At 47.2% G+C, this 14,305-nt stretch overlaps 1 protein-coding gene across 1 annotated transcript in view; it reads left to right on the top strand.

The window, feature by feature from the left end:
* The first annotated feature begins 1,304 nt into the window (after positions 1–1,304).
* The window catches only part of IPO9 (importin 9), a 176,388-nt gene continuing 163,387 nt past the window's right edge, over positions 1,305–14,305 (top strand). Inside the window, exon 1 of the mRNA XM_049770799.1 lies at positions 1,305–1,514. Coding sequence (XP_049626756.1) covers positions 1,352–1,514 — 163 coding nt within the window. The 5' untranslated portion in view covers positions 1,305–1,351. The remainder of the gene's footprint in view (positions 1,515–14,305) is intronic.

Here is a 14,305-nt window from a genome sequence, read left to right as displayed (position 1 = left end):
TCAATTCTTACCCCCACTTGAATTACAAAGGCTAAGAAATAGTCTTGTTTTAGCCTATGTATTTCATTGCTTGAAGATAAATCGCTTTGAAATGAAACCCTTGAGGCTGGAGAGAGGGTAGGGCCTTTGCCTTGTACCTGGTTAAACTGAGTTCTGTTCCCACCACCCACTGTGGTCCTTCAAGCCCCATCAAGAGTGATCTCTGAGGGCCGGAGAGATGGCATGGAGGTAGCGTGTTTGCCTTGCATGCACAAGGATGGTGGTTCGAAACCTGGCATCCCATATGGTCCCTCGAGCCTGGCAGGGCGATTTCTGAGCATAGAGTCAGGAATAACCCCTGAGCGCTGCCTGTGTGACCCCAAAACAAAAACAAACAAACAAACAAAACAGAGTGATCTCTGAGGGGCCGGACCGATAGCACAGCAGGTAGGGCATTTACCTTGCACGCAAGCCCCGCCGACCTGGGTTTGATCCTCGATATCCCATATGGCCTTCTGAGCCTGCTAGGAGTGATTTTTTTTTTTTTTGGGTCACACCCAGCAGCGCTCAGGGGTTACTCCTGGCTCTATGCTCAGAAGTCGTTCCTGGCAGGCTCAGGGGACCATATGTGATGCCAGAATTTGAACCACCGTTTGCATGCAAGGCAAACCTACCTCCATGCTATCTCTCCGCCCCCCCAAGAGTGATTTCTGAGCTCAGAGTCAGGAGTAAGCCCTAAGCACAGGTGTGTTCCCCCTACTCCACTCCCCCCCCCAAAAAAACCCAAAAACCAGAGCTCTTCCCACCTCCACACTCCTTAACACTCCTCTATTTCCATTACTATCCGCCATTCCTACAACGTATTTGAAAAGATCTGAAAGGAGCCGGAGAGATAGCACAGCGGTGTTTGCCTTGCAAGCAGCCGATCCAGGACCAAAGGTGGTTGGTTCGAATCCCGGCGTCCCATATGGTCCCCCGTGCCTGCCAGGAGCTATTTCTGAGCAGACAGCCAGGAGTAACCCCTGAGCAATGCCGGGTGTGGCCCAAAAACCAAAAAAAAAAAAAAATCTGAAAGATCTCTGAAGGCGCAGTCATGACACCGCTTGCATCCCAAATTGCTATGCTAAGAATTTGCAGTTGGGATTCAGGAAAGCTCTTTCTAGCCTTGACCACCTGGTTAATCTAGTACCTCGCTCCTGCGGCAGGGGGCGCTCTCGCGGGAGGCTCTGTCCCAGTCTCTCGCCCCCCCCCTTTCTCGCTCCCACCCGGCGCTAGCGCGCAGGCGCGGCTTCGCGGATTGGCCGCGCGCGGGAGCCGTCACTCAGTGGCGGGTCCCGGCCTCGGGGCTGGCGGGCTGAAAGCAGGAGGGAAGATGGCGGCAGCGGCGGCAGCTGGTGCGGCCTCGGGGCTGCCGGGTCCAGTGGCCCAAGGGCTGAAAGAGGCGTTGGTCGATACACTCACCGGGATCCTGTCGCCGGTGCAGGAGGTGCGGGCGGCGGCCGAGGAGCAGATCAAGGTGCTCGAGGTCACCGAGGGTGAGTGGTGATGGCTCGGAGGACCTGGCCTGGCCGTCCAGCACGCTGTGGCCGCAGCTCTGCACCGCCTGGGGTCGGGCAGGGGCTGCATAGAGCCAAGTGGGGCTTTGTGCATTCAAGTCCGGCCAGCAGAGCGAGATGGGAAGGGGGAGCCCCCAGTTGGTGTCTGAGGGGTCTGTGCAAAGGGGAGGATCTTCTGCAGAGAGAGAGAGAGGGTCGTGGTCGGTGAGGCCTGGGCCGGGGTTGCGGGTGGAGACTGCGGGCTCCCTGGAGCCTGGGGATTTGCACAAGACTGAGATGGAGCTGGAGCAAAGGCGCATGGACTGGGAGAGAGTTTTGGGTTTTGAGGCACAAGGGTGTCTTCCCTGGCTGCTGCTCTCCCAGCTAGCTCGGGGGTCCTGGATTAGCTGGAAGGGAGAGAGAGGCCTCAGAAGGCGATGGATGATATCAGCCCGCTTAGGAGATGTCATCCAACAAGTTCCTGCCTCTGGAGTTAGACAGCACGGTTAATTGCACTCCTCCTCAGGTCCTTTCAAGATAATCTGCACTCGGTGGGATTTCTCTTTGGAGGAACTGAACAGACTGTCCCTTTTGTCTCTAATCCATTGTCCCCAGCCACCTCCTACTCTATCTTTTAAGGTGATGGAGATAAGAGAAGGAAAGGAAGCAACCGTGGGACCAAGTTGTCAGTTCCCCTTCATCAAGCAGCAGGGACATCTACAAAGAATTTATTTGGCCATCCTCTTGGCCAGGTTTCCCGGAAGTTCTCAAAATCCTGTGTATCTCCCCCCCCCACCCCCCAGCTCAACAAAATATTTTCACATTCTTTTTTTTTTTTGGGGGGGGGGGTCACACCCAGCAGCGCTCAGGGATTACTCCTGGCTCTATGCTCAGAAATCACTCCTGGCAGGCTCGGGGGACCATATGGGTGCCAGGATTCGAACTGATGACCTTCTGCATGAAAGGCAAACGCCTTACCTCCATGCACTCTCTCCGGCCCCTATTTTCACATTCTTTAAGACCTCTTTTAGGAATAAGGGAAATTGGCAATACCTATCAAAACCCTGATTTGGCTTTCCAAGGACTTCTTTTTTTGTTTTTTAATTGAGGGGGAGGCCCAACCAGCTGTACTTGGGTACCATGATGTGTTCGGGATTGAGCCTGGGGCTGCCCATGCAAAGAATGTGTTTCAGTCTTGGACTTTATTTTATTTTATTTTATTTTGGGGCCACATCCAGCGGCTCTCAAGGGTTACCCCTGGTTCTGCACACAGAAATCGCACCTGACAGGCTCAGGGGACCATATGGGATGCTGGGGATTGAACCCAGGTTGGTCTTGTGTAAGGAAAACGCCCTCTCCACTCAATGCTGTCACTCAGCCCCTGGACTTAATTTTTTTTTTTTTTTTTTTTTTTTTTTTTGGTTTTTGGGCCACACCCGGCAGTGCTCAGGGGTTACTTCTGGCTGTCTGCTCAGAAATAGTTCCTGACAGGCACGGGGGACCATATGGGACACCGGGATTCGAACCAACCACCTTTGGTCCTGGATCGGCTGCTTGCAAGGCAAACGCCGCTGTGCTATCTCTCCCAGCCCTGGACTTAATATTTTTATTGAAAAAAGAATCAGGGCCCGAAGAGATAGCACAGCGGCGTTTGCCTTGCAAGCAGCCGATCCAGGACCAAAGGTGGTTGGTTCCAGGACCAAAGGTGGTTGGTTCGAATCCCGGTGTCCCATATGGTCCCCCGTGCCTGCCTAGAGCTATTTCTGAGTAGACAGCCAGGAGTAACCCGTGAGCACCGCCGGGTGTGGCCCAAAAACCAAAAACCAAAAAAAAAAAAAGAAAAGAAAAGAAAAAAGAATCAAAGATAGATAGAGTATTCTTTGATTTTTTTTTTTTAATTTTGCTTTCAACAAGGTGGAGCCATAAATCAAATAAATCATTCTTCTCCGTGTAAAGTATATGTTCCGGCCCTTTTAGCCACCTTCCTGGCCCCTTAAATCCCCCCCTTTGGTTTTGGGGGCCATATCCAGTGATGTTCAGGGGTTACCCCTGGCTCTGCACTCAGGATTTACCTGGTGGTGCTCTTGGAACCATATGGGATGCTGGCGATAATATCCTGGTTAGCTGTGTGCAAGCAGGTTCCCTACCTTCTGTATCCCCCTTCCCCCCTCCCCCCCACCCCCGTGCCCAAGCATCTCTTTAAATTGAATGTTCCGTTCTCTCACAGCAGAGCTGCTGCAAATGAGTTTCCCACTGTTGCAGATATAACAGGTTACAGAACATAGTGAGGACCTAGTTGTACTGTCATTCTATTAGATGTCATATTCTCTAAGAGGAGCAACTGCTATGTAGGAGAAGCTGTTTTATAGTAAGTCATACATTGATCTGAAGTTGAGTCCTGGGGGAAATTCCCCTCAAGGTCTTCTCCCTCTCCTGTAAGGAGGGAGAGTAAAGAAACTTCATCCTAATCACTGTGCCACTGGAATAAAAGCTGCAGTCTGTTGCTTTCCCTGAATATCACCTGATGTTCCTGGTGCCTGGGAAAAGTGGATCTTGGTTCTCATTGTTGGTGTTCCCACAGTTCTATAGGGGCTCCATTCTTTGTGGTCCTTTCTAGACACAATCATGCATAAACAGCTTGACGTCTTCTTGACTTTACTTTTGTGTATTAACTCACAAATTTAGCAGACATGCAGAAGTCGATCTTGGCCCTAGTTTGAATTTATGGACGCGAGCACACAGCTGATTAGTGATATGCTGCTAGCCAGTTGTGCGACTTGGGGGAGACACAGTGACCACACATGTATGCTGGAGTAGGAAGACTTGGCTCACATACAGGTTAGGACATGCGTCTAGAGTGACCTTAAGGCTTCGGAAATGGAAATGAATGAGGCACATTGGACATCTTGGAGGCCACCTGTGTTTTAGTCTGTTTAAAAACCTTAAAGGGGGGCCCGGAGAGATAGCACAGTGCATTTGCCTTGCAAGCAGCCGATCCAGGACCAAAGGTGGTTGGTTCGAATCCCGGTGTCCTGTATGGTCCCCCGTGCCTGCCAGGAGCTATTTCTGAGCAGACAGCCAGGAGTAACCCCTGAACACCGCCGGGTGTGGCCCAAAAACCAAAACCAAAACCAAAAACAAAAACAAAAAAACCTTAAAGGGAGGGCCAAAGAGATAGCATGGAGGTAAGGCATTTGCCTCGCATGCAGGACGGTGGTTCGAATCCTGGCATCCCATATGGTCCCCTGAGCGTTCCCAGGTGTGATCCAAGAACAAAACAAAACGGAAAAAAAACATAAAGGGGGCCTGGAGCGGTAGTGCAGCGGTAGGGCCTTTGCCTTGCATGTGGCTGACCCAGGATGGACCTCTCCGTTCTATCCTCAGCATCTCATATGGTCCCATATGGGTGTGGCCCAACCCCTGCCCCCCAAAAAAAACATTGCAGAGCAAAAGCACAGTGGTAGGGTATTTTTCTTGCATGCAGCCAATCCGGGATGGACCTGGGTTTGATCCTAGCATCCCATATGGTACACTGTGGCTACCAGGAGCAATTTTTGAGCGGAAAACCAGGAATAATCCCTGAGCACCCCTGGGTATGGCCCCAAAACAAAAAAAAAAGGGGGGGTGACTGGAGTGATAGCAAGAGGGTAGGGAGTTTGTCTTTCGTGCACCCGACATGGGACCAACCCAGGTTCAATCCCTGGTATCTCATGGTCCCCTGAGTCTGCCAGGAGCAATTTCTGAGCACAGAGCCAGAAATAATCCTTGAGTTCTACAAAACAAAACATAAAAGTTTACTCCTTGTGGGGCCAGAGAGATAGTACAGCAGTAGGGTGTTTGCCTTGCATGCAGTCGATCCAGGACAGATGGTAATTCGAATTCCGGCATTCCATATGGTTTCTCATGCATTGCAGAAGTGATTTCTGAACACAGAGCCAGGAGTAACTCCTGAGTGCCACCAGGTGTGATTTCCCCCCCCAAAAAAGGTTTACTGCTTGAATGGCCTACCTGTAAGATGATAATTCACCCCCAGACATCTTGCTTTTCTCCTCTCTCCTTTTTCTTCAACCTTTAATAAGGTATTTGTTTTGTTTTTGCCGCTGGGTCCTGTGTATCTAGATATTATGTCTGAATCTCATGGCCTTCATCTGATTACTTTTCCTGAAGCCATTACTCCCCTTCACATGAAAATACAGCAGTACAAAAAAAATACAGCAGTACGGCATGTGTTTTCTGGCAGGGGGTTAACCACCTCTTTGACCTTAAGACACTGTTTGGACTTCGCTTCTAGAGTTCCCTGTAGACCAGTGCCAGAAACAATTCCTATGAAACATTTGTCATTACTGATCTTTAAGATCACCTGTTTTTGGGGCTAGGAAGGTGGCGTTAGAGGTAAGGTGTCTACCTTGCAAGCGCTAGCTAGGACGGACCTCGGTTCCATCCCCCGGCGTCCCATATGGTCCCCCCAAGCCAGGGGCGATTTCTGAGCCCTTAGCCAGGAGTAACCCCTGAGCGTCAAACGGGTGTGGCCCAAAAACCAAAAAAAAAAAAAAAATCACCTGTTTTTGGGGCCGGAGAGATAGCATGGAGGCAGAGCGTTTGCCCTGCATACAGAAGAATGGTGGTTCAAATCCCGGCATCCCATATGGTCCCCGAGTCTGCCAGGAGCGATTTCTGAGCGTAGAGCCAGGAGTAACCCCTGAGCGCTCCTGAGTGTGACCCCCCCCTCAAAAAAAAAAGATTATTTGTTTTGGTGCCGGAGTGATAGGACAAGTGGGAGGGTGTTTGCCTTGCATGCGGAAGACCCGGGTTCAATCCCTGGCATTTCATATATTCTCCCAAGCCTGTCAGGAGTGATTTCTGAGTACAGTCAGGAGTAACTACTGAGTGCCACTGGGTGTGGTCCAAAAAACAAAAGGGCCGCACTAGCCTAGGACAGACCACGGTTCCATCCCCCAAGCCAGGAGCAGTTTCTGAGTACATAGCCAGGAGTAACCCCTGAGCATCACCGGGTGTGGCCCGTAAACCAAAAATAGTGTTCTATATTCTTTGCTAAAATTGTGCTACTTGACCTCTGATGACCTCTGACCTTTTTGGGGGATTGGGCCACACCCTGTGGTACTCAGGGGTTACTCCTGGCTCTGCACTTAAATTGCTTTTGGCAGGCTGGGGGACCATATGGGGTGCTGAGAATCGAACCTGGGTTGGTTGCATTCAAGGCAAATGCCCTAGTCCCTGTGCTATCACTCCAACCTCATGACCTTTGGCCTTAAAGATGATGTGAAGGCTGAGGTCAGAGTTATAGCACAGCAGGTAGGGCATTTGCCTTGAGCACAGCCAATCTGGGTTTGATCTCCAGCATCTCATGTGGTCCCCTGAACTTGCCAGTAGTGATTCCTTAGTTCAGAGCCAGGAGTAACCCCTAAACACATCTGGGTGTGGCCCAAAAACCAAGAAAAAAGAAAAGAAGAAAAAATGAATCTTAACTTTTCTCCAGTTATGTGGCTTAGCAATGAATCACTTGCCTTGGAGGTATGGGGCCCTGGGCTTGATCCCTAGCACTAAGGAAGAAGAAAAAAGAAAAAGTACCTATCTTCCGGTGTATAAGACGACTTTTTTTTTTGTTTTTTTTTTTTTGTTTTTGGGCCACACCCGGTGGTGCTCAGGGTTTACTCCTGGCTGTCTGCTCAGAAATAGCTCCTGGCAGGCACGGGGGACCATGTGGGACACCAGGATTCGAACCAACCACCTTTGGTCCTGGATCGGCTGTTTGCAAGGCAAACGCCGCTGTGCTATCTCTCCGGGCCCATAAGACGACTTTTTAACTCATGAAAAGCTTAAATGTCGAGGTCATCTTTATTCTTCAATATGTGGCTTGCTGAAACTTACTCCAGCTTCAGGGACGAATGATCCGCCCCCCTCTTACTGCTGCATTCCATCACTAAGTCCTCTGCTTGTCCTGATTCATCTTTCAGGGCACACAGAGGAGCTGAGTTACCGAGCACAGCTCTCATCTAGCCACGGGGTATGCGGCTTTCCAGTGCTCAGCCCTCTGTTCAGCTTTCATAGGACATAGAGGAGGTGTTCTGTCTCCCTCTAGCTGTCCTATTAATCACTGAACCCCAGCCAGCTGCTCTTGGAGGAGCCCCCCTCCCTTTGTAGTCACTCACTACAAATGACAAATGTAAAATGATTGTTGGCACTCCAAAGTCTAGCTTTATTAAACATATACTGTTAACCTTTGAGGGTTCTACTTTTTTTTCTCTTACGTTTTTTAATTTCCATTTGGTGTGCATTAAAAGAGAGGTAGCCTGGGCATAGCAGCGTTTGCCTTGCAAGCAGCCTATCCAGAACCAAAGGTGGTTGGTTCGAATCCCGGTGTCCCATATGGTCCCCTGTGCCTGCCAGGAGCTATTTCTGAGCAGACAGCCAGGAGTAACCCCTGAGCAACGCCGGGTGTGGCCCCAAAAAACCAAAAAACAAAACAAAACAAAAAAAACACTTGGCAGCGCTCAGGGGTTATTCCTGGCTCTATGCTCAGAAATTTCCCCTGACAGGCACAGGGGACCATATGGGATGCCGGGATTCGAACCACCATCCTTCTGCATGAAAGGCAATCGCCTTACCTCCATGCCATCTCTCCAGCCTCCCGACCCTATATTTTAATAGGAAAAGTAGGGGGTCATCTTATACGCCCAGTCGTCTTATATGCCGGAAAATACAGTAGTTGGGTGGCATGGGTCAATTGTTAACACTCTTTTAAGTGGACAGATGAGAAGCCTTGGCATGCTTTCAATGGATTCTGGGATAGAGGAACAATTATTTTTGAAAATAGGTTGCTGGAACACAAGTTACATTCTGGGCATTCAGTCTGTCAGCTGTTCTTTTCCAAGAAATAAATTGCCTGTAATTCCCACATCCTCTGGAATGGGAGCCAAGGAGTCGAGGGGAGGGGAGAGGGAATGCTTTGCCTCAGGCGGACTCCTGTAGTAGTTCCGTTTTGAAAAATCATAGTTGATTGTGTCATAGACCTGATGTCCTGGAATTCTTGAGGTTGTGTGTGTGTGTGTGTGTGTGTGTGTGTGTGTGTGTGTGTGTGTGTGTGTTTTCAGTTTTTCCTGGTCACCTTGAATTTGAGGACCAGGACCCAATTCATCTTTCTAAGTCATTAAAGCCTGTAAACAGGGTTAGGGGAATGATACCATGACCCTTGCTTTGATCTCCCTCACTATTGAAAGAGAAACTCATCCTTGGGATGTTGGGAATTTCCTGTGCTATCCAGTATTCCGGTAGGCAAGGACAGCTCGCGTGCTCTAGGAAGCTAGCTTCATTCTGCTTAGGACAAAGGAGATTTTGAGTTTAATTCGCAAGGCTTGCAAGAATCTAATTCTGTCTCAATAGAGGAAAAAGAAAAGGTCTCTTCATCTGTTAGGACAGTCTTCTGATCACACTTTATATAATAAGCAAGATCACAGCAAATATTTTATAAGCAGTAAAGCAGGGGTCTCAAACTCAATTTACCTGGGGGCCACAGGAGGCAAAGTCGGGGTGATCCTTGAGTGCAAAGTCAGTAGTAAGCCTTGAACATTGGGGGGTGTGACCCAAACAACTAAATCAAAACAAAACAAAACAAAATTCCTCTAGGGCAGGGCCACAAAATGTTGTACACAGGGCCACGAGTTTGAGACCCCTGCAGTAAAGTGAAGGACTGAAAGATGTGACCTTCCACAGATCTCTTGCATTAGGTCTGATGTTCTCTGATATGCTTCTACAGCTGTCTTGCTATGGGGGATGAGATCATGATGTGAGAATGTCAGCTCTTTGTTGGGTGTATTTATAATTTTTGGTGTTTTTGTTTAGTGTTATTTTTGTTTGTTTTTGTTTGGTTTTTGTTTGGGGCCACACCTGGCTCTGCACTCTGGCATTACACCTAGTGATGGTTGGAGGACTATTTGGGGTGTTGGAAATCAAACGCAGGTCAGCCATGTGCAAGGCAAGCATCCTACCTGCTGTATTGTCTCTCCAGCCCCATGGAGTGGTATTTTTGATGTGGTTAGGTTAGCCTCTTGGAATGAAGCCTTTTTCTTTCCCTTTTCTCTTTCCACTTCTGTAAGAGCTACATCTGTAACTAGAGTTAGACCCTAATAACTAGAAGGTTGTGTTCTTTTTATAGTTATTTTTCTCTATTAGAAACAAAGGTGTTCATTTTTCTCCAGCATTTGATTTAGGAAATATTTTCTTTTTCTTTTCCTCCACTGTCTTTGTATTGAGCTGAGCAGAGCTGGACGCACCCTCATTCTTTATGCCCAAATGCCTGTGCTGGCTCTTCATCTTCAGTTCCTAGAGAGATGATCGTGCTAGCTGAAAGTTTCCTTTCTGGTTCTCATGGGCACTTTTCTGGCTCTCTTGCAGTTTAGCGTAAGCACTGTCACCTGCGAAGGGAACCCCTCATGGATCCAGACGCACTCCTGGGCATGTGGCAGGCACTGAGCCGAGCGGAAGGCGGCCACGCTCGGAAACAGGCCAGTGGTGGAGTTTTCTTTTTCCTTTTCATCTGTGGTTTTGTGATGCTTATCAGCTCCTCTGAGAAAACAGGGTGGGGGGCTTTTCCAGAACTAAGTTCAGAACTCCCTCCTTTCACTCCCTCAAATAATTCCTGCGCACAGTTCTTCCTCTCAGTTGCTTTCCTCACTATCAAGGCATTGCTAGGTCCATGTCAGTAGTGTCTTTGAGACCAGTAGCAGATAGTTCTTGACTCCCCTTTATCATTCACACTCTCCTGTAGATCTTTCTTTCTCAACCAAGTGTCAGTGGATGTGTTTGTTTGTTGGTGGGGTGAAAGAGAATGGGGGAGCTGGGAAAATGAAAGGTGAACAAAGAAAGTATTAATGAAAGAAGTAAGAGGAAAACCAAAGGTAAGCTCAAGGACTTAAAGTTAGAGTGGAAAACTACATTCATAGACTGGACATATCTATATTTCACTTTTAAAAATTGAGCTAAGTTCCCAGATATATAATCATTCTCTGATAAAGGAACAAGAAATGCAAAATGGAGCAAGGAAAGCCTCTTCAATAATGGTGCTGGGACAACTGGTCAGCCACATGCAAAAAAGCGAACTCAGACCTCCATCTAATGTCATCACAAAGGTCAAATCTAAATGGATTAAAGACCTTGATATCAGAACCAGAACTATAAGGTATATAAAGAACATGTAGGTAAAACACTCCATAACATTGAGACCAAAGGCATCTTCAAAGAGGAAACAGCACTGTCCAAACAAGTGGAAGCTGAGAAAAAGAGATAGGACTATATTAAGCTGAGAAGCTTCTGCACCTCAAAGGAAATAGTGACTAGGATACAAAGGCCATCCACAGAATGGGAGAAACTATTCACCCGATACCCATCAGATAAGGGACTAATATCTAAGATATACAAGGTACTGACTGAACTTAACAAGAAAAGAACATCTAACCTTACGAAAATCTGGGGAGAAGTAAACAGTTTCTCAGTGAAGAACTACAAATGGACAAAAGACACATGAAAAAATGCTCCACATCACTAATCATAAGGGAGATGCAAATCAAAACAACAGTGAGGTACCATCTCACACCACAGAGACTGGTACACATCAAAAAGAATAAGAACAAGAAATACTGATAGGGATATGGGGAGAAAGGAACTCTCACTGCTGGTGGGAATGCTATCTAGTCCAGTCTTTAAACAATATGGAAATATGGAAAACAATATGGAGATTCCTCAAAAAACTGGAAATTGAGCTCCCATATGATTTAACTATACCACTTCTAGGGATATACTCTAGAAACACAAAAATACCTTCTGCACTTCTATATTCATTGCAGCACTATTTACAATAGCCAGACTCTGGAAACAGCCCAGATGCCCGACAACAGATGAAAGGCTAAAGAAACTGGTGTTGGGGCTGGAGAGATAGCACAGCTATAGGGCCTTTTCCTCTCACTCGGCCAACCAGGACTGATAGTGATTTGATTCCCTGTATTCTATATGGTTCCCCTAGCCTGCCAGGAGTGATTTCTGAGTGCAGAGCCAGGAGTAACCCCTGGGTGCTGCCAGGTGTAACTCAAAAAACAAACAAACAAGCAAAAAAAAAAAAAAAACTGATGCATATACACAATGGAATACTATGGAGCCGTCAGGAAAAATGGAGTCATGAAATTTTCCTATACATGGATGGAATTGGAAGCTATTATGTTGAATGAAATAAGTCAGAGGGAGAGAGACAGACATAGTAGTCCCACTCATCTATGGGATTTTAAAAAAATAAAAGACATTATTGTAATAATATCCAAAGACAATAGAGATGAGAGCTGGATGGACCAGCCCACAGTAGGAAGCTTACCACAAAGAATGGTGAGTTCAGTTAGAAAAATAACTACACTTATAACTATCATGACAATGGTAGTAGTGAGAGAGATGGAAATGCCTTTCTTGAAGACAGGCAGGGAGTGGGGGAGGAAGGAAATGGGGCATTGGTGGTGGGAATGTTACACTGATGAAGGTGTATGTTTTTTTGTTGTTGTTTGTTTTTTTTGTTTTTTTGGGCCACACCCGGCGTTCGTTGCTCAGGGCTAACTCCTGGCTGCCTGCTCAGAAATACCTCCTGGCAGGCACGGAGGACCATATGGGACACCGGGACTCGAACCAACCATCTTTGGTCCTGGATCTGCTACTTGCAAGGCAAACGCCCTACCACTGTGCTATCGCTCTGGCCCCCAAAATGACTTTAGAAAGCTAACTTCCAACAGCTTCCTCAGGAATGCTGAGGAAGTTTGAGATGGAATAATAGTTAATATGAAATGGGCCTTTTTCATGTAAGATTGTAAAGTAACTCTATCAAGTTCCCTGTCTTAGTAATATAGAACTGGATGTTTTTAGCTATTCAATCTAATGCTTCCTAAAGAAATGTTAATAGGGGGCCAAGGAGATAGCTCAGAGGACATGTCTATGCTTTGCATGCAAGAGACCCCATTTAGTCTCTACTACCACGTGGTCCCACCAGCCTAGTCAGGAGTATCCTCTAGGCACCACCAAAATAAAATGCAAAAATAAATAAATGGGGCCGGAGAGATAGCACAGCAGCGTTTGCCTTGCAAGCAACCGATCCAGGACCAAAGGTGATTGGTTCGAATCCCGGTGTCCCATATGGTCCCCCGTGCCTGCCAGGAGGTATTTCTGAGCAGACAGCCAGGAGTAACCCTTGAGCAAAGCCGGGTGTGACCCAAAAACCAAAAAAAAAAAAAAGATATTAGGGGGCCAGAGTGGTAGCACAGTGGGTAGGGTGTTTGCCTTGTATGCAGCTAACCCAGGACCAACCCACGTTCCATCCCTGACATCTAATATGTCTCCCTGAGCGCTGCTAGGTGTGGACCAAACCCCCTCCCTTCAAATAAAGATAGCAGTGACACAATTGGAAATGCCCTAACACAAACTAAGATCAGTAAAGGCATACTTTGGTGGAGCGGGGGCAGTGGGAGTGCTATACCTACCAATGTTCAGAACTTATCCCAGGCTCTACAATTACTGGCATACTCAGAGACCATCTGAATGCTGGGGATCAAGCCTGGGTACACCACATGCAGGGTAAATGCCCTACTCATCATACTTTTGCTCCAGCCCCCTGAAGTACTTTTGTCTTTACAAATAAACTTATTTGTATTCCTCTAAAAATATTATATTGTCTCTTGGGGCCAGAGCGATAGCACAGCGGTAAGGCCTTGGACCTGGCCAACACAGGACGGACCCCGGTTTGAATCCCAGCATCTCATATGGTCCCCCTAGACTGCCAGGAGTGACTGCTGAGCGCAAAGCCAGGAATGATACCCACCCCCAAAAAGAAAGAAATACTGTATTGTCTCTTTTAGGCAAATATCTATGTATATATATATCTATGTAAATATCTATGTAAATCTATGGAATAGAACACTTTTTGTTGTTTTTGTTTGTTTGTTTTGGGGCCACACCTGGCATTACACAGGGGTTACTCCTGGCTCTGCACTCGGAAGTCTCTCCTGGCAGGTTCGAGGGACTATATGAGATGCTGGGAATTGAACAGGATCAGTCTTGTGTTGGCCGTGTGCAAGGCAAAGGCCCTACCGATGTGCTATCTCTCCGACCCCAGGAATGAAACATTTCTTTTGGGGCTGGAGCTATAGGACATCAGGCAGGGCATTTGCTTTGTAAGCCACCAACCCCGATTCATTATGGTCATACCATATGTTCCCTCAAGCCAGCTAGAAGTGATTCTTGAGTGCAAAGCCAGGAGTCACCCTGTATACTGTTGAGCACTGCCTATTGTGGCCCCAAAACTAAAAAGAGGGGAAAACACTTTGACTGATATTATCATTCCAAGGGCAGATGGTCTTAAGTTAAATAATTGATTTCTCTGTTTATACTCCTGTAACCTAGTCCAAATGAAGTTTATATCTTTTAATTTTGGGGCTTTCCAAACCAGGCTTGATAATGTGGCTACTGTTGTTGAGACTAGAGAACTTTTAGAAAAAATAAATCTATACTGTTCATTCATTCTAGTTGAAACTTTGTGTTAGTTAATGACAATAATATTCTGAGGCTTATTCCCATTAAGACTTTTGAGTAGAGGCTCCTGTTACTCAAATTACCGATCTTCTTTTCTATGTGGAGAAAAATCTGTGACTGTCAGAGGTTCAGATTTCTAAGTTGACTCCTGACTTGAATCTTCTGATTGCATTACGAGCTTTAATGAACCTGAGATAGGGGTGGGGTAAGAAGCAGGG

Source organism: Suncus etruscus, chromosome 3 (genome assembly GCF_024139225.1).
Source record: "Suncus etruscus isolate mSunEtr1 chromosome 3, mSunEtr1.pri.cur, whole genome shotgun sequence".
In the NCBI taxonomy this organism is placed as follows: domain Eukaryota; kingdom Metazoa; phylum Chordata; class Mammalia; order Eulipotyphla; family Soricidae; genus Suncus; species Suncus etruscus.
Note: the sequence above shows the minus strand (reverse complement) of the source record. Positions and strands in the feature narration are given on the sequence as shown.